Source organism: Peromyscus leucopus, chromosome 5 (assembly GCF_004664715.2).
Source record: "Peromyscus leucopus breed LL Stock chromosome 5, UCI_PerLeu_2.1, whole genome shotgun sequence".
Lineage (NCBI taxonomy): Eukaryota > Metazoa > Chordata > Mammalia > Rodentia > Cricetidae > Peromyscus > Peromyscus leucopus.
In genome coordinates, this window is record NC_051067.1 from 122229507 (window position 1) to 122254004 (window position 24498).

The following is a 24498-nucleotide window of genomic DNA, read 5'->3' on the forward strand; positions in this document are numbered from 1 at the left end:
GGAGAAAAGAGAGCGGGTTAGACAGATCTGAGGGGAGGAGAAGGAGAAAGGAGAAGGGGGGGCAGCTCTTGACCATGTTCCAGGACTGACTTCTAACCCACATGACGTCAAGGCAGTGACTCCAGGGTCCTCAGTAGCTGGCTCCCTTGACTTTGGTTTGGACTTGCTCAATGGGTTTATCTTGTTGGTAAGCAACAAAATTGAAGCAATACAACCTCTGGGTTGGGACAGGCTGGCAGGTGGGCTCTGTGAAGTCTGTCAGCACCTCCTTGGATCTACCTGCTGGGAACCTCCTGTCCTGGACCCTGAGACCAGGGAGAGAAAGTCCAGCAGGCCACAGTCACAGGCAACAAAGGAGCTTGTTGGACAGGCACAGCCACGTCCCCAGTCCACACCTATCCCACACCTGTCTCTCCTGCTCACAGAGACTCTGGGTTCTCACCAGGTCACACTCAGAGTGGTTCAACAGGTGCCTGGAGATGGGCAACACCCTGCCCATTAGATGAAGGAGTGCCGCCCTAGCCAGTCTTGGAGACGGGGAAAGCCGAGGATCAGGATGACTATCTCTCATTTCACTAGTCACAGCTGAGACATGGAATACCTGCTCACCACCTGTGTGTCATCAGCAACCAGCTGCCACAAAAATGCCACAGAAAGCCTCCTGCTCCTGTTACCCAGGCTCCAAACAAGAAGTCAGAATGTCCCCTCTGTGAAATCAACAAGATTTATTACTAACATATTTCAAATATAAACTGTTAGATTACGCACCTGACCCTTTTATATTATGAACCAGGCTGGGTGGTGGTGGCACATGCCTTTAATCCCAGCACTCAGGAGGCAGCGGCAGGCAGATCTCTGTGAGTTCAAGGCCAGCCTGGTCTACAGAGTGAGTTCCAGGACAGGCTCCAAAGCTACACAGAGAAACCCTGTCTAGAAAAAAAAAAAAGATTATGAACCAGACTCAAGATTATATGAAATCTTAAAGAGACTGGCTTATTTAATATTTATTTCTATATTTGTATATGTATGTGTGCACATGTATACATATATACATGTTATGTATACATACACATGCATATATGTGTGTATATATATATTTTACAGCTGAAGGAATAAGGCCACCAATGAGTTTGCTGTTCTTATTTACTGTCCTGGTTAGTTTTTTGGTCAACTTGACACAATCTAGAGTTATCTGGGAAAAGAAACCTCAACTGAGAAAATGCACCTGTCAGAGTGGCCTATAGACAAAGCTGTGGGCCACTTTCTTGATTAAGGATTTATGTGGGAGGGCCCAACCCACTGGGAGACATTGCTACCCGTGGGCTGGTGGTTCTGAGTTCTAAAGAAGGCAGGTTGAACAAGCCATGAAGAACAAGCCAGTGAGCAGCGCCCCTCCATGGCCTCTGCTGGAGCTCCTGCCTCCAGGTTCCTGCCCTGCTTGAGTTCCTGCCTTGACTTCTCTCAATGAACTCTGACCCAGAATACGTATGCCAAATAAGCCCTTTCCTCCCCAGATTTATGTTTGTTTGTTTGTTTTCGAGACAGGGTTTCTCAGTGTCGTTTTGGTTCCTGTCCTGGATCTCTCTCTGTAGACCAGGCTGGCCTCAAACTCACAGAGATCCACCTGGCTCTGCCTCCTGAGTGCTGGGATTAAAGACGTGCACCACCACCGCCCAGCCCCCAGATTGGTTTTGGTCTGTGTTTTATCACAGCGGTAGAAAAGGAGCTAGGATTCTTACAGAACATGGGTGAAGGGTTGCAGGCACGTGGGTGACACCAGAGCAAACACATCATTGAAAAGTCTCACCCCACCATGGATGACGCCTTCCCCTTAACTGCACACACAGTGGAGTCTCCTCTTTGGTTCCCTTCCACCCTCTATTTACTCCAGCACCTCCTGAGGCCATGTGCAACTGGCCCAGTATCACAGGCAGCCAGAAAAGGGGTGTGCACAGCCAGAGGCCCAGTCTCACCAGGGGGGGTGGGAGGAGACAAAGGTCTCCTTGCTCCCTGACTCTGCTTTTCATAAGTTCAAACAGTGCACAATTTACCAACATAATATGCATTACAGCCCCAAAGGCTAATGGAAGAACCTGGAGCTGGTGGGCTCCCATAAATGGCTCTCCACTGAGACGCGCACAATATGCAATGATGTCCCCTCCCCAGCCAGGTCCCAGGATGGCTCCACACTACAGATGCACTGTAGGGGTCAAGAGATGCTCATCCCCCACCATCGACTGTGTCCATCACAGCAGCATGTGGATGGAGGCCCCGAGCTCCCCTCGCTGCCCAAGCACCCCTGCCAGCCCAGTTGGGTCCCCCAGGTTCTCCAGACCAGGGATGCTCAATGCCCTGAGTTCAGTCCCCAGCATGGAGTAAACTGGCTTCTTATCCTCGCAGCTGGGAGGTAGAAGCAAGAGGGTCAAAAGCTCTACTTCATCCTTGGCTACGTATTAAGTTAAGGTTAGCCACAGGTCTCTCATTTGGTTATCTAGCAACAGACCATAAGCATCTACTGGGTGCCAGATACACTTCCAGAGGCTGGGACGTCACTGGGAAAAGGCAGATCCTTGCCTGGCTCTCATGGGGCTGACAGCCCATGGGGGACAGACAGTTGGCAGCACTCTAAGTCACATGGGTGGACAGAGGCGTTCTGGGGGAGCACATGGGAGCTCAGGAGGGAGAGATGAATGTGTATGCTGTTTCTTTCTGGTGTTTATTTTTGTCTTAGGGTTTCTATCGCTGTGAAGAGACACCATGACCACGGCAACACTTATAAAGGAAAACATTTAATGGGGACTGGCCTACAGTTCAGAGGTTCAGTCCATTATCATGGTGAGCCATGGTGACATGTAGGCAGACATGATGCTAGAGAAGGAGCTGAGAATTCTACATCTTTGATCCACAGACAGCAGGAAGACTGAGACATTGGGCATGGCTTGAACATACGTGAAATCTCAAAGCCTACCCCCACAGTGATGCATTTCCTCCAACAAGGCCATACCTACTCCAACAAAGCCACACCTCCTAATAGTGCCACTCACTATGAGCTTATGGGGGCCAGTTACATTCAAAGTACCGCAATTTTGGAATAATTACAGGGTTACTGGAGAGTGCCAAGATGGCCCCCAGATCTCCAGAGGCAGAGAGGATGTGCAGGTATGAGGAATCTATCTCCTCGACAGTTACGTTTTCCCTGGCTGTGGCTATGGGGCATGTCAGAGCCAGAGACACAGTCTGACTGCAGGGCAAGTGTGTGGTCTCTGTGCCATTGGCTGACTTGTACAGGTGTACATGACTATCATCTCCACCCGAACAGAATGGCCCATAACACCCATGGAGGTGTCCCCAGCTGTGCCTAGCCTGGCTTCCTGTGTCTGCACTGCAACTCCATGTCATTTCAAGGACAGTACATAAGAAGAGACCCACAGCAACAACCTTCTGAGCCACTGTATCCTCTATTGATCTCCCTTACTCTGTTCTCTCTCTCCCTCCCTCTCTCTCCCTCCCTCCCTCTCTCTCTCCCTCCCTCCCTCTCTCCCTCCCTCCCTCCCTCTCTCCCTCCCTCTCTCCATCCATCCCTTCCTCTATGACAGAAGGTAAAGACATTTTCTCTGATTTCATGATCATGAGCCTCATTTGATTGAGATGCATCACCTTCCTTCTGGAATGTTCTACAACCTTTTCCTGATGCCTGATGGCTACATTGTTTGAAGAAATAAACCAGTGACTTTCTGGAACACTTTTCTTTTGGAACTGGGTGTCCCATCGTGTAACACTGTGAGGTGGCCATTGCTGACTCAGACTCAGAGCTGTGATCACCCAGACTCCTGAGACCCTTGGTAGAATGGGGATGGGGGGACATCAGACCCTCACCTGAGATCACAGCCACCTGCTGGCCCAGCTGTATGTGGCTCTCCTGGAGACACTAGAGTGAGTGTTCAGAAGGAGAGGGCTGACTGGACGAAGACTCATCTGTGCATCACCCATGCTGGGGTGGGAATTGTTGATGGTGTAGCTACCTTCGAGGAGCCATGTTTCTGGAGATAATCCCAGTACACTCACACTCACCAGCTCACCAAGCTGGACATGAGCGATCCCGATATTCTCACCAGCTCACCAAGCTGGACATGAGTGATCCCGATATTCTCACCAGCTCACCAAGCTGGACATGTGTGAAATCTTCTCTTCAGTCGGTCAGTACCCTCCCTAGGGTGAATAGAAAGACTCCCCAAGATAACTCACTCGCCACCACAGGACTGAGATTCAGGCTGGGTTTTAGGCAGGAACACCCTTGAGGTGACATGTACCCCCCCCTTCATACATCCATCCTACCAGGGCATAGGACACCCCTATCCCTTCCTGGTGATAGCCAGGTGGACTCCTGCGGGGTGTCTTCCTGTGAGGTGGCTGCTTTCCCTTTGTGATTGGCAAGTGTCTTGTGGGCACATGTTTCACAACCTTGCAGAGGGCACCTTTCTCACTGACCTGCCTGAGTCAGTGACCATATTGGGGTTACCTACCACAGCATGGGAGACTGGGTCACCCCAGCTCAGGTGACAGCTCACAAAAACCTGCATCTCTGGAGTCTTGGGCACAGGCAGCTCCTCTCCTCTCCCCAGCAATTGCTCACTGCTTACACGGCCTCAGGAGGGGCCTTGCAGCTACTTTCAATTCCTTATGATTCTCATGAGCCTCCTCAGTGAGAGGAGGCTTCAAATTGCAGAAAACAGGTGTACAATGATCGGAGGGACAGTGACAGTGGGGTTCCCAAAAGGCTTCTCCGAGAGGGAACCTCTATGCCTAGGCCTGGAGGAAGAGAGGAAGCTCCACAAATAGCTTGGGGAGATCGTGCCTGCCTGAGAAACCCGTGAGCGTCAGGGCTGGGAGGCAGGGCTGGTGAGCTCTCCTTTGAACAGCAACCAGGAATGAGGGCTGTGGGCACGGACAGGGTGACAGAGGGGCCTGTGGGTCTGGACTAGTGGTTAGAGTTACTGCAGGGGGATGCCTGCGTCCTGGCTCAGGTCTCAGGGGATTCCCAGCACTACCGGTTTGGGAAATGAGTCCAGGGGGAGGCACAAAGAAGAGCCATTTATTTTTACTTTCATTTATGTATGTATTCACATGTGTACATGCAATGTGTGTGAGCGTGCAGAGGCCATAGGGCAAGTGTCTTCCTTTTTTTTTTTTTTTTCCTTTTGTTTTTTTGAGACAGGGTTTCTCTGTGTAGCCTGTCCTGTCCTGGAACTCGCTCTGTAGACCAGGCTGACTTCAAACTCATAAAGATCTGCCTGGCTCTGCTCCCAAGTGCTGGGACTAAAAACATGCACCACCACGATCAGAGACAAGTATCTTTCTTAATCGCCTGCCTGCCTCCTCCTCTTCCTCATCTTCATCTCTGTGTGTGAGAGTGGGGGTGCATGTGTGCCAAAGGACAACCTTGGGCGTCAGCCCTCCCCCTTTGACCTTGTTTGAGACTGGATCTCTTGTTCACCACTGCGCAGAGCAGGCTGGCTAATGCAGGAGCTTCTAGGGAGTCCCCTATCTCTGCGTCCTGTCTTGCTGGAGAGGTGCTGGGGTCGGTCACACACACACACACACACACACACACACACACACACACACACACACACGCATGCACGCATGCGCGCTATGATGTCACACTCTGCCTTGGTTCTAGGGATCAGAACTCGGGTCCTCACTCTTGCGTCTACAGCAAGCTCTTGGCCCACTGAGCTGTCTCTCCAGCCCAGTGGAGCCATTCAGACTGAACCACAAATCCCTACCACACCATGACACTGGCTTGCGAAGGACGCATGTAAAGGGATCTCGGAGATTCGCGTCTACAGCTCTACCTTCTAGAAGGTTCCTTGAAGTCCTCCCAGCCAAGCTCTGCCTTATTCCTGAAAAAAAAAGAAAAGAAAAAATCCTTTGTTAGATAGATGCATTTATGTGTCAGGTGTCAACAATTATGGTGGCTACTAAGAATGATGGAGGAAGGGTTCTCAGGCCTGCCCCAGCCCAGGGAAAAATGACCCATGGCTGTGACCTGGTGACCAAACAGAGATGCCTACGGCTGTGGGAGGAGGGGGAGGGAGCCAGGCATCTGAGCTATGTGTTTACCCCTTGGGCTCCAGTGAGTCCTGGGGCACCTTCACCGGGTCCCTGGTGTCACCATGCACAGGTTGGGGCTCATCCCTCCTGTTGGAATGAAAACCTTACAGGACCACTGGTGTCACCAGGCTGCGTGCGGAGAAGTGGTCGCAGCAGGACAGGTCTGGAGACGATTCTGAGGGCACGTCAGTGACCGCAACTGCGAGAAAACACAGGAACTGGGTCTCGCAGCTGTGGCACGGGCTGCCAGGCCTTTGCTTCTGACACTGGCTGTGCCCTCTGCTGCGCAGAGTCCGCCCTCCCCCAGGACCCCTTTCCTCACTCTCAGTTCCCGGCCCCCAAATCCCCTTCCAACCGTGAAGGCCCCATCCAGGCCACCCGGCTTGCTTATCTTTCTCTGTTTCTTTTCTATCATGTGGATCCATGTTTTGCCTGTATGTGTGTGTGCACCATGTACAAACCTGATGATGCCCACAGAGGGCAGAGGAGGGTGCCGGAGGGGAGCCGGGAACTGAACTCGGGTCCTCCACCCCTTTGGGTATTTTTTAACTAGTATACAAATTTCATTATGGGGGTTTCATTCCCACTTAGTTTTAGTGACCCCCCATCTCTCTGCTCTCCAGCCCTGCCCCTGCTACATCTACCTGTCCACTTTCACACAACATGTGTTCTACTGCCCCCCACATCACGTACCCTCCCCGTCACATGGACCCCTTTTCCTTTCCTGGCCTCCACTCTCACCCACAAACACTCATTTTTGATGATTAAAAGCCAGGCTTCATGTATGAGAGTGAAGAATGCAATATTTGTCTTTCTGAGCCTGGGTCATCTCTTTTAATATAAGATACTTTTTCATGGCATAACTGCTTGTCCCCATCTTTGGGCTGTGGCAGTGACTAGCACCTACCCACATGACCTAAAATTCAAAGTATATGTTCTCTCAGTTCCAGAAGTCACAGCCTGAAATCTGGTACCGTCAGGACCACATTCTCTGCAGGCTCTGGGGCAGGGTCCTTCTTGCTCCTTCCAAGTTTGGGTGGCTCCGGATCTTTCTTGATGACGCTTCAGCTTCTGAGCCTTCCTCACCCACCTATTTCCCTTTCTGTCACTTCTGGTGACATCGCCAGTTCTGGAGTCAGAACTGTGACAGGGTCCCAGACTTGGTAGGCCAAGAGACCTTAGCACAACTGACTCCATGATAGTTGCCATTCAGGCTGTAAATCTCAGATCATAGGCGGTACTTCCTGCCAAAACTAAAACAAAGGCCTAATCCATTGGAGTCCATAGTTCTGGGGAAGCCTCTAATGTTCTAACCTTGCTTTTTGGCTTCTGTAGTTCCACTTCTGGCTCCCTGCTCTTGTTAACTGAAGTATGTCAACCCAGAATATGGTTTCTGTGCCTAGAAGCTCATCCTGAGAAAGACTCAGTGCTACAGTGGAATCCCAAGCACCCAGTGTAGTCACCGGCCAGCTAATCAAGACTGTCTAGTGGCTTAAACCCTTGTCCGAGCAGTCTTCTCTGGTGAGTGCTCCATGATAAGGACCTCCAGTCAGCCCAGGCTGAGTTTACCCCCAGAGGCTCAGGATAAGTGCACCTGTGAAGACCCTCATTCCAGACAAAGGCCCACTCCCGAGTGTGATGGCTGCCATGACAGGATTTAGCATTACCATGGAACCAAGCTTTGAGCATGTCTGTGAGGGATTATCCAGGTTAATGGAGGTGAGAAGAACCTCCCTAAATATGGGTAGCACCAAGCTGGGGTTCTGGGCTCCTGGACTTCCTCAAACAGAGAAATCAGCTAAGTACCAACATCCATCTCTCTCTACTTCCTGACAGTGTGTCCAGCTAGTCACTCTCCTGCCCGCAGGACATCCCCACCGTGGTTGAATGTACTTCTTGGAACGGTGGGTGAAAAACAAACAAACCAACCCTTCCTCAAGTTGTCTTTGTCGGGCATTTTTGTCACAGCAGTGACAAAAAGCAGCAGGTGAGGACTGGACTGTCTTCACCCAGCCGTCACTCAGCCCGCAACCTCACTGCCTCGTGCTGCACCACACAGATTCCCAGCCGCCCGGCTCGCCCACGAGACAGGACAGGGCCAGAGCACGCTGTGCTCCTGGCTGCTTCTCCACCACCCCGCACCACAGCCTAAGAAGTACTGTTGAGGGGCTGGGAGCTGGCTCAGTCTGCAAAGCTCTTCCCATGCAAGCAAAGACCTGAGTTCAATCCCCCATACCCGAATTAAAAAAAAAAAAAAAACAAAAAACAGGTAGGACAGAGCCAGTGGACTCCTTTAATCCCAGCACTCAGGAGACACAGGCAGATGGGGACAGAGTTCAAGATGTGAGGAGACCTTGGTGATCCTAGTGCCCGGAAGGCAAAGAGAAGTAGATTCCCGTGGCCCAACAGCCACTCGGTCATACTGGGGAGATCCATGCCAGTGAGAGACCTTGTTTCAAAAACCAAGGTGGAGATTGACTGAGGAAGACACACAAGGTTGACCTCTGACCTCCACACACGTGCACACACATGAACACACACACAAATGTGTTAAATCAATGAGTGACGTAACTTTCTTCATCTGTACAATATATTCTTACTGTTGTTTTGAGACAAGGTCTCACACGTATGTAGCTCAGCCCGGCCTTAAACTCATAGCAATCCTCCTGCCTCTAACTCTCCAGTGCTGAGATTGTAGGTGTACTGCACCTGATTCCGTGGTTGTATTATTTGTGTGTGCACGGTACTAACACACAAGCCGGGAAGTATTTGAACAAGGAGCCGCCACTTACAGCTCATTCCTACAACTTAAAAATATGTCTGGAGTACACCTGTGTACAGTGCACCCTTTCTGAAAAAGACACCTTCAATTGTCAAACCCGGGAGTGCAGTTTATGACCAAATCAATTTCAGGTGCCTTGAGATTGTGTCAAGCCTGCTCTGAGAGATGCATTCTCGGGAGCCGGAGGAAAGGACTCCACTTCCAAGGGAGAGTGAAGGGAGTTGACCAGTGTGACCTCACTCATTGCTCAAGGTGTCCAGAGCAGACATTTCAGGAAAGGCAACATGTTTCTGGTCAGGTCCCGCCCTTGGCGCTCACCCCTGGTCCAGCTGTGAGGGCCATCTCCAACCTGCACACCTCAGGGGTTCCCAGCCGGTTGCTTTGTCTCAGGACATTCCTTAAAATGTGGGTTCTAGATTCTTCCAAGGTGAAGACAGAAATCAAACAATCAAAGCTTCTCAAAGGAAAAATAAAAACCCTCGGAGTCTGTGGGAATGACCCCGGTATGCCCGTGACAAGACGAAGAAGGAAGATTAAGAAGCAGCAGAAGCCCCAGGTGTCGCTGCTGGGGACACCTGTACAAGAGCCCTGCTCGCTCCAGATCAAAGCCAAAGATGAAAGGCTGGGAGTGCTCGCCTCAAACAGCGGGCATGAGGCATGAGGTGGAGAGAGGCCAGCCAGACACACTAATATGGGAAGAGAAAACTCAGACGGGACAGGAGAATGGCTGGAAAGGAAACTTCAAAACTCTCCCCCCACACACATACCCCTGTGTCAGATCATGTGGCTGCCAAGAAGAAAACCACAGGACCAGACAGTTCCATCCGACGGAGTCAGCTTACAAACAGCACACTTTTACAAACAGCACAGACACGTAGCTAACAGTGCCGTGGGATATGGCCTAAGAACGTGGACTGCACAGCACTGATAAGGGTTCAGTAAGTTCAAATCTAGCCGAGGTGTGTGCGGGCTACATGTTCTCACCACAACACAAACTGAAACTTCAGTTGCTGAAGCCTGAGGGGGCCCGCCCAGCCGCTTCCAGTCACCACGCCAATCTTTCCATGATCTGCTTCGTTTTTTGGGGGGGGGAGCGGGATTCCATGACATCCACCACCCACTGTCCCATCTCTCACTGTGCATTCTCATGCCTGCCCACAAATTCTACCCTCCACACATCTGGTGTTAATAGGGCTGTGGTGATGGGACCCAGGAGCTGGGCCATGCTGGGGAGATGTTGACCAACCAAACCATTGCCGCTGATGTCAGTGTCTGCCTCGGCCCGTCAGCAACGCCTCCCCGGGAAAGCCAGAGGTTCCACACCACCCCAGCATCCTTCTTAGAACCACAGGAGGCAAGTTGCAGAAGAGCCAGGAGATAAAGGAGCCAAGTTCCCAGGGGTCCTCTTCATGAACCACAGACTCTCCTGAGAACCCATGTGGGGCAGTGCTAGACAGCGGCCCAGCTTCCCCACTGCACAAGCACTCACCAGCCACACACCGGACCCTGACGTTTGTTCTGGAAGCTTCTCTACTGCTGCCACAGATGGTTACCTTCTTACCCACCTCCTGGGAACTCAGCCCAGGAGGAGGCACCGATGACTTACTGGCCTCTGCTCAGAGCCTCCTCTTCCCCTGAAGCTCCCCCTTACACACAGCGGCTTTTCCCTCTCTAGGTACCTGCTCAGGAGGCCCTCCATGCACAGAAGCCAGTTCACCCTATTTTGCTATCTCAGGCCCCCTACCTGTGTCCACATCTCTGGGGACAGTCTCCCACTCCAGCGCTCAGATCAGTTTGAGGGTGCCGTTTCCTTCGGGGACCCCAGCTCACACAGGTGGCCAGGTAGTGACACTCCCTCTTCGTGGAGGAGTAAACTGAGGTGGAGAGAGGTGGGAAAAGTCACCCACGCTCACACACATCTGAAAGTACGTGGCCTGGACTGCGATGTCGAGGGAGTTCAGTGGTTTCTCTCTTTGGGAACCGGGGCTGGAGGTCTCATGCTGTGGGAGGGAACTCACAGCCAGAGCAGGCAGTGTGGTGGGGAATGGGCAGCGTGATGGAGGCGCTTTGGTTTAAAGAGAGGAAAGACATGGGGTGCCGTGAAGCCCACTGACAGTGTCCCATCAGGCTGACCGGGACTGGAGTGGCCACCGCTTGGGGGAGCCAGTGAGGCAGGTGGCGAATATTTGCTCAAAGGGGACAGTTTAGTTACACAGACTAATGCCGTTAATTAATTGATTGCCTGTGGTCAAAAGTAAACCTAGGATGGAGCATGGCCCAGCCTTCTCCTCCAGGGCCACCTCTGCTCTGTGGCCTTAGGGACCCTGGTCCACCCTAAAGCCTTCTGGCTTTCCTCAGCACACACTGGGCAACCTGAAACAGTAGCATGGCGCATGTGCTCCTGACCTTTGGGAGTTGTGTGATATCCCTCTTCCCACCTGAGTGTGCCAGCATGCAGCTGACACAAGCATGCTCTGTGCTGAGCCCTGCAGGATGCCCCCATCACCCTGCCCTTAGGACCCCCAGTTCTCCTGGGAAGTGGGTGTTGTCCTGACGGCTATTTGGCAGGGCAATAACCAAAGATTCAGGAAGCATGCAACACTCACTTACCATTTACAGAGAAGAAGATTGCTCTATAGGTGAACAGAAAAGTTGGAGATCTTCCACAGGTGGCTGTGGTACCCCCAGTTTCCCTACTCCCAAGGGCACACCTAGGTAACCGGGATAGGTAAGGCTCCTGTAGGTAAGGTCTCAGCCTTCTGCTCCATTTCAATGACAGATGCAGCCAGGTGGCTCAGAGAGGCCAGGTAACTGGCCCAGAGCTACACTACTACCCCAAGTAAGGCTTTGGCTCAGGACCTTCCCCCTTCCAGGTGATTCTTAGGCTCTGGCAGGTTTGGACAAGAACCACAGCTCTGAGACCACACAGTGGCTTCCTGGTTCTTCCAGAGCCCCTGCGGTGGACCCTGGGAGTTTGGGGTCCTGGCGCAGGCGGGGCGGGCCAGCTGTGCCGAGGGCGGCGCTGCTGCAGCCCTGCCCAGGGGCGGAGCTCACCTGGGGACCAGGTAGCCAGCTCCCGGGCAACCTGGCCGCCCGGGACGCCGGGGAAGCCAGGGCGCGCAGCAGCCGCGGCCTCGCTTGGGCCCCAGGGACGCGGGCAGGGACTGCGACCCGCCCCACGCCCGTCCGTGGAGCAGCCTGGACACCCGCTCACCATGGGGAGACTCCTCAAGTTTCTGCAGAAACTGGCTTTCCTGGGTCAGGACCACCGGTACAAGGCGCTGGAGAGGGACGAGGTAGAGACCTTGGTGAGTCTGACCGATCTGGCGTGAGGCAGGGGCTCAGACTTCCACATTTGTCCCCTAGGATCCTGCACGTGACCCGCGGGACCCCATGTGTCACTGGGCACTGACATTCTGCTCATCACCTCCTTTAACTCTGAAAAAAAAGCTGGCTTCGGAGGAAGCAGCTCCACCCGGCTCAAGGCACAGAACTCACCAGTCAGCCTGGGTAGGCTAGCCCGTTTGGGCAATGAGAAACTGAGACCTGTGCTCTTCAAGGGCATGCAGCTGGCAGGCCACCTGGCCAGGCACTTAACTTAGGTGTCTCTGACTCCAGGGAATTTAAATGCCTGTGCACACACAGGCAGTTGATGGACTTTAAAAAGCTGCTGGAATTGAGGGAAATGGGGTTGAGGTGAGGACCAAAAAAAAAAAAAGCCGCACGAAATCTTGCTGAAGTTTAATAGTGAAAATTGAAGCGGAATGGTAGGACTACGACTTCATTTCCTCTACATCAGTATGGCTTTTAAAAGCTGCTCTGAGCTCAGCATGGTGGCACAGACAGGCAGGTGTATCTCTGAGAGTTCAAGACCAACCTGGTCTACATAGTGAGTTCCAGGACTTCAGTACCAGGAGTTTCTCTCTAGGATCAACAACCATAAAGTTGTTTCTGTGCCTCTGATGGGGCAGCTGGGGTACAGTCAGTGGGTTGGTGACCCAGCACAATCCCTCCCCACCACCGGCTTTGTAAGGTCTGAGAGTGTTTTTGTAAGGTCTGGGTGTGCTCAATGGCACACCCAGAATTCCCATGCTTGCCCCTGGGGAACAACGCCCCCCAAATATGATCTTTCCGTGTGTATGGGGGGGGGGTGCCAGGAAATTTGTTTTGTAATGACAGAAAATCGTTTGCAACACTTCAGTTTTATTTCTTCCCAAAGAATGCCACAGTCAAAACACTCGATGGTATGGTTCTTAAATATTTACGCATTTATTTACAAAGGTTATTGTATGCATCAGTGTTGGTGTTGGTATAAGAATTCTGGTGTTAGGGCTGTGAACTGCAGGGCTCAAAACCATCCGTGTTAGTCTGCAGCCTTGTGGGTTAGCGGTATGCCATAATCCTTTGCTAATGCCAAGTGTGTCCTTACATGTCTGTAATGTGTTGTTAACAGGGGTTTGGCGTGTGTTTGTTGACGCGGATGGCTTCCTTCCTCCCTTTTCTAGTTCTGTCTTTTGATGTCTTGCACACAGCTGGGCATCCCTGAGTACTCCTGGTGCACACAGAGCTGGCTGTCATCAGGGCGTCTGAGAGCGTGCAGGTGTGGGTTTGGTGTAAACCCACACGGAGATGCTCTGAGCCGGGTGGGCTTCCTTCCCCTGAACCGTTCAAAGGCAACCTGTCTGCAGGTGTACTCCCCACCTGGTCGGGTGCTCTGTAGCACACTGACAGCGAGGGAGCCTGGGCATGTGGTGACCAGGACTGAAGACTTCTGGGGAGGCCGGCGATGCTGGCAGCTCTCAGCAAAGGCCAGCTATTGCCACTGAGCTGTCCAGAGCTGGCCTTATAAACAGAGGTACGCAATAAGGGTGCACAGTCAGGGTCTTGGGACAGCGGAACTCTGCGATGGGTCAACGTGTAAGACCCTGGCTTCCATCCTCAGTACCACATGAAACGAAACAACCCCACTAAAAACCAGTCCCTGGAAGTGAGGTGAGGGAAGAAGGCCAGAGGAGACGCTGCTTTTCACTGGGCTTTGAACCCTGTCCCCGACCAAGAGGCTTAGGGAAGAAAGTCTTGTTCACTCTGGGGTCATGTCTGCAACTGTCCTGACTTGGTTTTATGAGTATCTGGTGTGTGCTGTGGCCCAGGCACTGGTGGGCTTCACAGTACACACAGCCATGAGAGGAATCAGTCCTGAGAACTGGCTGGGTCCCCTCCTAGGTCTCTGGCCTCCAGAGGAGCTTGATGGCAATCTGGGGACAGAAGGTGGGTGGGCACCATTCGGCTCTTGCTGAGTATTGACTGGACAATCTTGGCCAGTGCTGAGGAGCAAGGTATACAAACCAGTCATCAGGAGGCGAGGAGAGTGACAGGTGAAAGAGAAGAGATGTTTAATCAGTGCTCTTATTGATTCGATGTGCTGAAGAAGAGAGCCAAATGAGTCTGGAAGGAGACCTCGCCAAGTTACAGGTGCGGAGGCAGAATTGGAGATCAGCACCCCAGCTGGGAAGCTAGATCTTTTTTGCTATTTCCAGGGTGACCAGTAGAAGTGTGTTTGAAAGACTCCTTGGTTTTGATGCTGGACAAAGCTTCTCTCTGATGTCCTGCACAGTAGGAGAAGAACATCAGACTAGAAATTCCTGTTTCTGGGAAGGCCCAGGCGCCAACTCTGCCCTCGAGGCTGCTCCCGAGGTGGGTGTGACTCCCACCTGTCCTGCCATCCTGGCTTTTGACCTTGTCACCCTTCTGGGCTCTGCAGATCTGGGCCTGGGTGCCAGTAGCTGGGCACATGCAGTGGGCACCCTGTCATTCCACCCAGACTCCAGCACTTGTGTGCTGGGCCGTGCTGAGGAAAATGCACGCACTCTCTGCCCTTAGGCATCCATTGTGGAGGGCAGAAGAAGTAGGGCATAGTTGACCTTGACTTTTGAGTGTGGGAGCTGGGAGGGAGTCATGTCTGAGATTAATAGCAGTGGAAAGATGAGTGAGCTGGGCAGAGTTCCCGTCAGGAAGAGGGAAGTACAGGAGCTGGCCTGAGAAGGTCAGGCTACACAGGTGACCCCAGGAGTCTTGTCAGAAAGAATCTGACCTTTCTACTTACAGCGGTGGGACCCTTTGAGTGATTTTAAATCAGGACTTGGCAGTTGTTCACATACTCATAAATAAGCCAGCCTTTAGAGACTCAGTGAAGAAAACAGTCTCAGATTTGCATGTTTAAGACCTGCCACTCAGGCTGAAGAGATGGCTTCTCAGTTAAGAGCACTGGTTGTTCTTCCAAAGGACCCTGGTTCAATTCCCAGATCCACATGGCAGCTCACAGCCATCTGCAATTCCAGCTCCAGGGGGTCATGTGCTCTTCTGAGCTCTGGGGTCACTGCATGCATGCATGTGGCGCACAGACACACACAAAGACAAAACACCCATCTACATTAAAAAAAATAGATTAATTAAAAAAAAAAAAGACCTAACACTTGTCTAGCACGTGCAAGGCCCTGGGTTCTAGCCCCCATCACATATCACAGGACTTAGACATATATACTCTTAGCCTGAAGTTGACCCACACCCCTCAAAATTCACCAGTATGTGGGTATGTTAGAGAAAAGAATTGTACCCTCTACTTCTTGTCTTCTCCAACAATTTACACTGAGGTGTGACTTCAATCCATGTTAACATTCAACCTGCCAATCAAAGGAACCACAGCTCAGCTGTGGACAGGGGCTTGTAAGTATGAAGTTCAAAGCTGCTTTTAACAGGACCAGAAAGGCTAAGACCCAGCCCATGATGACCAATGGCTGTTTGCTCTCCATCCCTAGTGGAATAACCCTTTGTCCCCAAGCTTGTAACAGATACTTGAGCTTGTGCAGCTGGGTGCTTCTGGCTCAGGATCTCTCACAAGGTGGTGGTCACATTGTGTGCGTGGCTGGGGACTCACCTGGAGCACCCACTTCTAAGCACTTCGGCTGTGGCAGGCCTGTTTCCTGGCCACATGGTCCTTTCCAAGGGGCTCCTTGTTGCACAGCAGACAGGTTGCACAGTGTGACTGACTGAAGGCAGACTTAGAATAGCTGTGACTCAGCCTGAGAATGAGGGCTTACGACTTCTGCTGTACCTCTTTGCAATTCTGTGGAGGAAGTCTAGGCTACGTCCCCTCTTAGGAAAGGGATGACATTACTTGAGTGAATACTAGGGGTGGTAATCAGGGGCTCCCTCAGGCTGCCCTCCCACGGTAGTAGGGAAGATTTCCAGCCAGATATGGTGCATATCTATCATCCCAGAATTCTGGAGTGGAAACAGGAAGATCTGCTTTCAGAGTCATCCCTGGCTCCACAGACAGTTCAAGGGAAGCCTGGGCTACATGAGACCCTGCTCTGTCTCCCCAAAAAAAAGAGCAAAAAACAGAGGATGATTTCTTTAGCTGAAATGATTCAAAGTAAAAAGGCTACACACACACACACACACACACACACACACACACGCACGCACATGCACACACACAGAGCCTGCTCAGGAGTTCCCTAATTTTGTGATGTTTCCTTTGACACGATTGTTTCTGAGCTCAGAGTTTGGAGGTTTTGAGCATGCTCATGCCAAGAATGGCCGTTTCCACACGTGTGTGCAGAATGGGATGTCAATATGCAGGAGCTTGCTAGTTTAAGGTCTCAGGCCTGTGACACCTGGTGGCAAGCAGGCTGTGACCCATAGCTGCAGAACTGGCTTGGCCACTTGCAGACAAGGAACATCTGGATTGCAGATGGTGTTTCTTCACTTCAGTCTGTTGTGTTTAATAACTCACTCCAGGGCTCCTTGCGGGTGGCAGGCAGCGAGCTGCTGCGAACAAAGACAGGATCCATGCCAGTCACCTGCTGGCAGCTGGCTGCCCCTCTCTGGCCCTCTCACCTCTGTAGTTTACACTTGAGAGTCCCCAGCTGAGATCTGTGATGTCTCCATTCTCCTGTTAACGAGGTGTGGTGAGACTCTTGTCACTGGTGCCACCAGGTCTATGCTTATCAGGCCAATCGCTGACGGAGTTTCAACTTAGTAAGTTCTCAGGAAACCGGAAGTTCTTGGAGAATCAATCCAAAGATGACACCATGGGATCTATCTAGTCTTAATGCCACAAGCCTTGTCCTGAAGGGTAAAGAAGCCTAGACCCTGAGCTCTGAAACTAAGATCTATATGAGTGAAGTGTTTGGTGTGTATCTGAGGGAAGGGGGTGGAAAGCTGGGGGCTGGGGGTCCTGAGCACTCTCAGTGAGAACAAGATCATCCACCAGATGGATGGGTATAGTCTGTTCCTACCCTCCACCAGGATAGGAACTTGTCTGTCTCATGCTCAAAGCTGCCTAGCTTCTAGGGGACCTAAGTGTTTGAGCTCGCCTCCTGCCCTGGCAGTGACCAGTTGAAATGAGAGCTGGCAGAAAGTGCATCTGGGGACCTCCAGCCTGGGACAAACTGGGCCTTGGCCAGGGACCCTGGCAGAGTCAAGGGCTAAGGGTTGCAGTAGCTGGATGAGGTGGCTGTGAGTGTGAACAGCATATCAGGCCCCCCAGCCTGTCGCATGAGGAGGTGCCAATGGGAAGAGGATGGTTTGGGGGACAGAGGCTGCCATTCTTGGGCTTCCCCTTTCCCAGTGATTCCTGACCGCGATGACTTTGGGTCAGAACCGTAAGGACCATGGGAGTGAGCGCTCAGGGAAGGGGCTCAGCTCAAGGTAGTTAGTTACAGAGAGAGAGAGCAGAGCTGGCTGCCCAATTCCTGGGACTGGGTACGAGAGAAAAACGTGGGATCCCTGTGCGCAAAGGAGGAGAATGTTTTTCCGTCCCCCATTGTCATGGCTTTTACAAAATTATTTTATTGATTACTGTGCATATGGGCACAGCACCCACGTAGAGGTCCAAGGACAACTTCGTGGAGTTGGTTCCATCTTTACAAGGGTTCCAAGCTTGCAGTGCAGGTAGGTGCCTTTACCTGCAGAGGCATCTCACCAGCCTCAATTTCTTAAAAAAAAAATGTGGTTAGTGGGCAGGGGACATGCACACCATGGCACGTATAGGGAGGTAGAGGACCACTTTTGGGAAATGGTTCTCTCCTTTCACCATGTAGGGCCTGGGGATTGACTCCGGTCATCAGGCTAGTGACAGACTCCTTTACCCACTAAGCCGTGACAATGGCCTTGTTCCGGATTTTGACTGCTTCCTAGTATTGCACCCTGTGGATAACTACAGGGCGTGTACAGAGACACCAGAGGGAGGGTGGTCGCGACCACTGGAATGGTGGGTGATGGGAAGTGGAACCCCACGCAAGCAGAGCCACCCACCCAAGCCAAGCCCGTCTCTTTGTCCCTTTGGGCTTCTTCTGTGTGGCACAAACTTGAAGATAAATCAAGACAGCTGGCACGGAGCAGGAAGCTCCAGGTGCCTCTTCTTCTCCCATCCCTTAAGAGCTGGGATCTCTGTGTGCCTGTGGTCTCACACCCAGGGAGCCACAAAGTGGGACATGCCTGGAGCTCTCACAGGAGAGGAAGGGGAAGATTAACACTGAAGCACAGTAGTGGCCTGTGCTGCCTGGGGCTGCACTGGGCAGCTCCTGGGCTGTTTATAATTATGTTTATGAATTATTTTGTGCATGTGGAGGTCAGAGGACAAATTGTGGGAGTTGGTGTTCTCCTTCCACCACACGGGTCCCAGGACTCAAACTCAGACCATCAGGCTTGACAACAAAGACCTCTACTCACTGAGCCATCCCACCCATCCCATTGTAGGGCTTTTGACCTGCGAAATACGGGCAGTGACCGGAGCGCAGCACCATTCAGTGGGGCCTGTGGTCACTATGGCTTCCACAGCTGAAGGGCTGGGGTCTTTCTCTGACTTCCTGCCTGCTTCCTATCTACAGTACCCAGCTGGGGGCGGGAGTTCAACAGTGTTGCTCATGGGTGTAGATGCCCTGGGGTGGGCCAGCCCTCCCTTGGAGGAGGTGCTATTTCTCTGCAACCTGCCATGGCTCACACTGGAGGCCTGGGATGGAGGTATTGCCGACTGGCTCCTCCTGAGACAGAGAGCATCATTTCCCTCACCCTGTCCTGATCATCCCCTGAGGGTGTCTTGTGTCCTGAGCTCCTAAGAACTCTAACCTGATGAACCACCTTTAGTGACCTTGCTTCATCTCAAGTCATCTCTTTTAAAGCCCGGCCTGTAGAGAAGCCATATCCTAAGGCTGGCGTGGTGGTGGCCCCGGAAGGGGATGTAGCACATAGCTCCAAGTTCCCTACGGAAAACAGGAGCTGCCACCATCATGAAAAAAATGCAAGTTTTCCATGGAGTACTTGAACTTAGGTTAAGGCCCCCATCTGTCCCCACTTCTAGGCAGAAACTGTGCGAATGCAAGGCTCTTCCAGAACCTTCTGCTGACCTACTGGAGGGAAGAGAGCCCAGCAAAGCACAATCGAGTGTAGACATGCCCATGACTTGTGAGTCTGAAAACTTCCAGAACCGAGATCAGTATTGCACATGGTCTCTCTTGAACAGCCATGATTATGTGGCCTGGTTAGTCTGTGCATCACCCACAAGACCATTCATGTATTCCCCAGGATTTGTAAGTCTTTGCTTCTAGACAGATCAAAAGTTGGAGTCTCGGGGGTGTTAGGGAAGGAGTGCTGATCTGAGACCACTCTGACCCGGATCTCCCTCCACAGCACCTCGTGGGTCCTCCCCTTCCTGGCGTACTACGGAGGAGGCTGGTGTGCCTCCTCTGGCATATCCTGTGTCCTGTTGTGTAAGGAGACACTTGTCATGAGAGCCAAGGAGCCAGGCTCACTCTCGGGCCTCTGGTTTCCTCCTTTGCCCCCTTCCTAGCTCCTCATAGCTTTTAGACAGCCTAGGCAGAGTCTGCATGGGCCTTGCACACCCTTAGGCCTTCCCTCAGCTCCCACGGAGAGTAAATGGAGTGACCAAGACGTTGCCCTGACTCCCAGCAGCCCTGGGGGCATGTGAGAAGTGCAGTCTTGGGCCTGCTCCAGGCCTCAGACACGGGCACCTACGGCCACTCTGGCACTCTGGGCTCTAGCTGGCTTTGGTGGCTCTGATGCTCCCTGAACCATGAGACCCATCCAATGGATCAGCAGCCTCTTATCAGTTAGACACCATCCTCCTGTGCACCCTCCCTGGGGTGAGAGAGAGTCAGCAGAATGCCTGTCCTACTATGGAGTATATGAAATAGGCCCTATGGGGGAGGGAGGAGCCGGACGGACAGACAGACAGACAAAGCCTGGTGCTTCTGCTGTGATACAGACACTCTCTGGAGGAAGAGGTAGGGCACAGAGAACTGAGATTAGCATTTGACTGGCACACTCCTGGGTCACACTACGTAGACCATAGAGCCCATAGCCTGGCCATGGGAGCGGATACCTGGGAAATTAAGCCAGACTTCTTCCTTCTTGATTTGGGAGGTACCTGCTCCCCAGGAAGCCCTGTGGGCTGGTGGTCCTCTGTGTCACTCTCTCTGGCTTCTGAAGAGTTCTCTTCACAGCTGTCCCCAGTCTATCCCCCAAGTATCAATGTAGTGAAATTTCAGTGTGTCCTGACGTCTCTGCCCATGTCCGTTGGTATTAATTATTATCTCAGGAATCCCCCTGCCTTATCCCCCCCACCCTACCCTCGGGACTGAATGTGACTCTCCGCTCTCTTTTTCTTTCCATTTCCCCCTTTCTACATTCTCATTTCCCCTTTGTATACCTGTAATTTATTTTGTCTCTGTGAACCCACAGCAATCTCAGTGGGCACAGTGCCACGCCTCACCCCCACCACACATTTTGGTCCCATTTTTCTCCCAGGCACTGCTGGTCTGTCACTGTGTGACAGTCAGGCTGTGATGTGCAGGGACATCCTGGTCCTTTCTCTGAGCTGCTCTAAAGGCTGTGGGATATGCTGCAGGATTCCCTGGCCCTGGCTCCTTTCCTGTAGACTCCATCGCTACACCTGGCCCTGTGAGAACTTATGTAATGTCTCCATGCCTGAATCTACCCTCGGTACAATGGGATAAACTATGTACATCGGAGGTGCCTCCTGAGAGTGATTAAATATAGAATTAAATCATTAAGTCATTAAAGAGTGATTAAATATGAAGTAAGGAGTGAGGTGTCACAGGAGGGCAGTTTGTGTGCGTGTGTGCCGGCGTGGACACCCACACTGTGGTCAGACCACACAACCTTGAGTTCATTCTTCAGACACCATTTTTCTCTCTCACTGGCATGAAAATTGCCAAGTAGGCCAGGCTTGCTGGCCAGAGAGTGATCCACCTGTCTCAGCCTCCAACCTGCCTCCTCCCCATCACTGCTTGACTTTTCTTTTTCTTTTCTTTTTTCTTTCTTTCTTTTTTTCTTTTTTTAATGTGATTTCTAGAAACTGAACTTGGGTCCTTATGCTTGAAAGGCCATCTCCCCAGCTCCCACTGTTACTCTTTAGTTAAAGGAGGGCGTTATTACATGACTCGGTCTGTATCTTTTCTCCACCTGCAGAGAGCCACCCCAGGTCCACCGTGCCTCGGCTCCGCCACCTCCCCTGAGTCCTGCAGCATTGGTAGCTTGGCACACACTGCCCCACACTTAGCTGGTTCCCTCTCTGTTTTGAATCCTTAGAGAAAAATCTCCGCAGCAATCAGAGGTTCCAAAATGTCAGATGCTTTCCTAGAGTTGAGGCAACATGCCTGGGAAGTTGGAGGCTGGTCCTTTGGCTTCTAAGTTTCACTTCTCTGTGCTGCTGGCTAATCTCTTGGGCTACCGAAACAGGCTCTTTCTGCAAATAGCCCCTGGCATGTGGGCTGACTATCCAGTGAGTAATCCAGTCATCCTTCCTGTCTCCTCCTGGCCAGGAGGATCCCAGCAACCCAGTGCTGCTACAGCCAGGGATCTGGGGCCGAATGCTCCCAAGACCAAGGGTCAGAGACCTCGCATCACCGAGCTTCAGGGTCAGATACTGCCCACAGGGAAGCCCTTGGCATCTCAGGAAGAGTCGGAAAGGTTTTCCCCAGGGCTAGAGGAATCAGGCTAGCCACACTGATCTACTGATCTCCAGAAATGAGGCCCACAGAAGTGGCCTCAAGACAGGCAGGCAGAACCTGCAGGTGAAACCAGAGGTGTGACTCTGCTTCCAGGAACACAGGTGTGGTACTTCCTGGAACCACTTTTCCTATCATCCTGGGCTCAGCTCAGGCCCTGCAACTTCCTGCTGCACAGGCCACAGCAGGTCCTAAGGAAACCCACCTTGTACAGCCAAACCCAGAATAAATGAGTGAGATGGAGGCCCAGCTCTGTCTGAGAGGCAGGGAGGTGGAGTGGAGGGTCCACGGCCCAACAGAAAGGTAGGCTCAGTCCTCACTCAAAACCTGCCTGCTGTGACCTTAGGTGAAGTCTTTTGATCCTGGGACACCACTCGCCCCTACAACAAAGTGGTTGTTGCACATCACCAGCTAGCCCGGCCTTTTGGTCAGACTTGGGGGCTGGGGCATGCAGAACTGGGAGCTGTGTTGGGGAGGCTGTGCTCAGTGAATGCAAGCTGGGCCTACAGCCACAGAGGGGACTGTTAGAGGACCGTGAAACAGACACTGAATGTCCTTCATCAGGCCCTTACAGCTAATTCATGGCCATGCTGAACACCTTACCTTCACGCTTGCCACTACCATTTGGGCACAAATTGCATGATGACCCATTGGCCCTAAACACTTGAAGATATTCATTTCTAATTACAGTGAGGCCCTTACAGTCCACTCACACCATGACTCAGCCATGGGCACAGTCACATGGTGCGTGGACTCATGCAGGTCTGGAACCTCCTGGAGTTACACGTTCCTTGTCCCCTGTATATGGAATGGTTCCTTGGGGTTTCCTGGTCTTTGAGGTCTGTGGTGTTCTTAAAGATTCCAAGCTGATAACTCTGTGGAGTGTTTCCCCGATTTGGGTTGGTCTAGTGTTTCCTCGGGTAGGCGTTGGCTCCGTTTTCCTGAGGGACCTCATGGGGGGGGGGTAGTGCTGAGTCCCACACTCCACTGTGTCAAGAAGCCTGAGGTGGTATTTGTTTATTTGTGTGTGTGTGCTCACGTGTGTGCGGAGGCCAGAGCTTGATGTTGGGCGTTTCCCTGTCTTCTCCACTTCACTTTTCAAACAGTTTCTCACTGAGCTTGGAGCTTGCTGCTTGGGCTAGATCGGCTGCCTTGGCTTCCCCAGCACTGGGGTTACAGAAAAGCCCTCACATGCCTGGCTTTTACACGGTGCTGTGCTGCGGACTGAACTCAGACCCTCACGGGCGTACGGCCAGCCCTTCACCAACTGAGCCATGTCCCCCGTGTCTTTGTGATGCTGTCTGTCCCACTGCTGGTGGCGGCAGCTCCTCCCCTCAGCTGAGACGAATGTGTCACCCTCTTAGCTCGGCCTGCATGGGCGATGCTCGCCTGAGTGATTTCTTAATCCCACTATTCAGTCATTTCCTAGCTGCCCACGCCAGGGAGAGTTTCCTCTTCTCCCCAGCCCTGAAGTCATTCAGACCCGTGTGAACACACGCATTCCGATTTGATTCTGTTAGTGTCTGCTGTCAGTATTCATTTCAGCCTGCTCTGGCTGCCCACATCCGCCTCGTGAGAGACCGACCCTTCGTAAGGCCTCCGTGCCCTCCTAACCCTCCCCGGACTCTGGTGAGGCTGCTGGGATAGGAAGAAATTCTACACCTACCTCCCATCGTTTCTCCCCAGTCGGGGAAGCAGCCCTGGATCCTGGATCCTGGATCCTGGATGTACATTTTGCTTGGACCACTGTGTTAAGAAACAACAACAACAAAATCTGCCGCTGCTTGTCTTTGCTGGTGGGAGAAGGGGTATGCGCACGCGTACACTGTTAGTCCATATTCAGTGTTGCGTCTGCGCGCATACACACTCGTACATTCCAATCCAATGAATCCCTAACAGCCCATGCCCGCTCCCTGAGGACTTTGCTTACAACACCAGTCACCGAGGTTATCAGGCTACTTCCGAGTCATACAATCTCCCTGTGTGTGAGCAGTCTCCTCCCTGTCACTTATGTGTTGATTCCCAATTACATTGGCTGTCACTCGGCCCAGCTGTGTCCTCTTGTCCATGTCTATGCTGTTCCTCCTGAATAACACACATGGTGGGTCATGGTGGGTCTTGCTGAGAGCTGGCTAGTCCCTTAGGCCTTACACACACACACACACACACACACACACACCACAAACATGCACACACCACAAGCACGCACACACTCAGGTGTGCTTATGTACATGCTCATACTCTCTCACACACATGAGCACACATGCACACATGCATGCATGCATGTGAATACATACACACGAACACTCCAGACACCATTGCAGCCCTATATGGTAATAGGATGAACTCGTTGCCCCTCTTGACCCAAGGCTGCAGCTGCAGCTGTTCTCTCCGCAGTCTTGGCTGCGTGTCCTTGTTGAGTTCATGTCATAAGACAACATACCAAGACTTAAGGAAGGCATAAGCTTTGCTGTGGGAGGCCCAATAGGCAGGTAGGGAACCAGAATTTGAATTCTGAGCCAGTGGCTGGCCCCCCTATGTCCACAGCTG

At 52.2% G+C, this 24498-nt stretch overlaps 1 protein-coding gene across 1 annotated transcript in view; it reads left to right on the forward strand.

Annotated features, from left to right (window-relative positions):
- The first annotated feature begins 11996 nt into the window (after positions 1 to 11996).
- The window catches only part of Atp2c2 (ATPase secretory pathway Ca2+ transporting 2), a 59577-nt gene continuing 47075 nt past the window's right edge, over positions 11997 to 24498 (forward strand). The window contains exon 1 of the mRNA XM_028875741.2: positions 11997 to 12204. Within this exon, the coding sequence (XP_028731574.1) occupies positions 12112 to 12204 (93 nt within the window). The 5' untranslated portion in view covers positions 11997 to 12111. The remainder of the gene's footprint in view (positions 12205 to 24498) is intronic.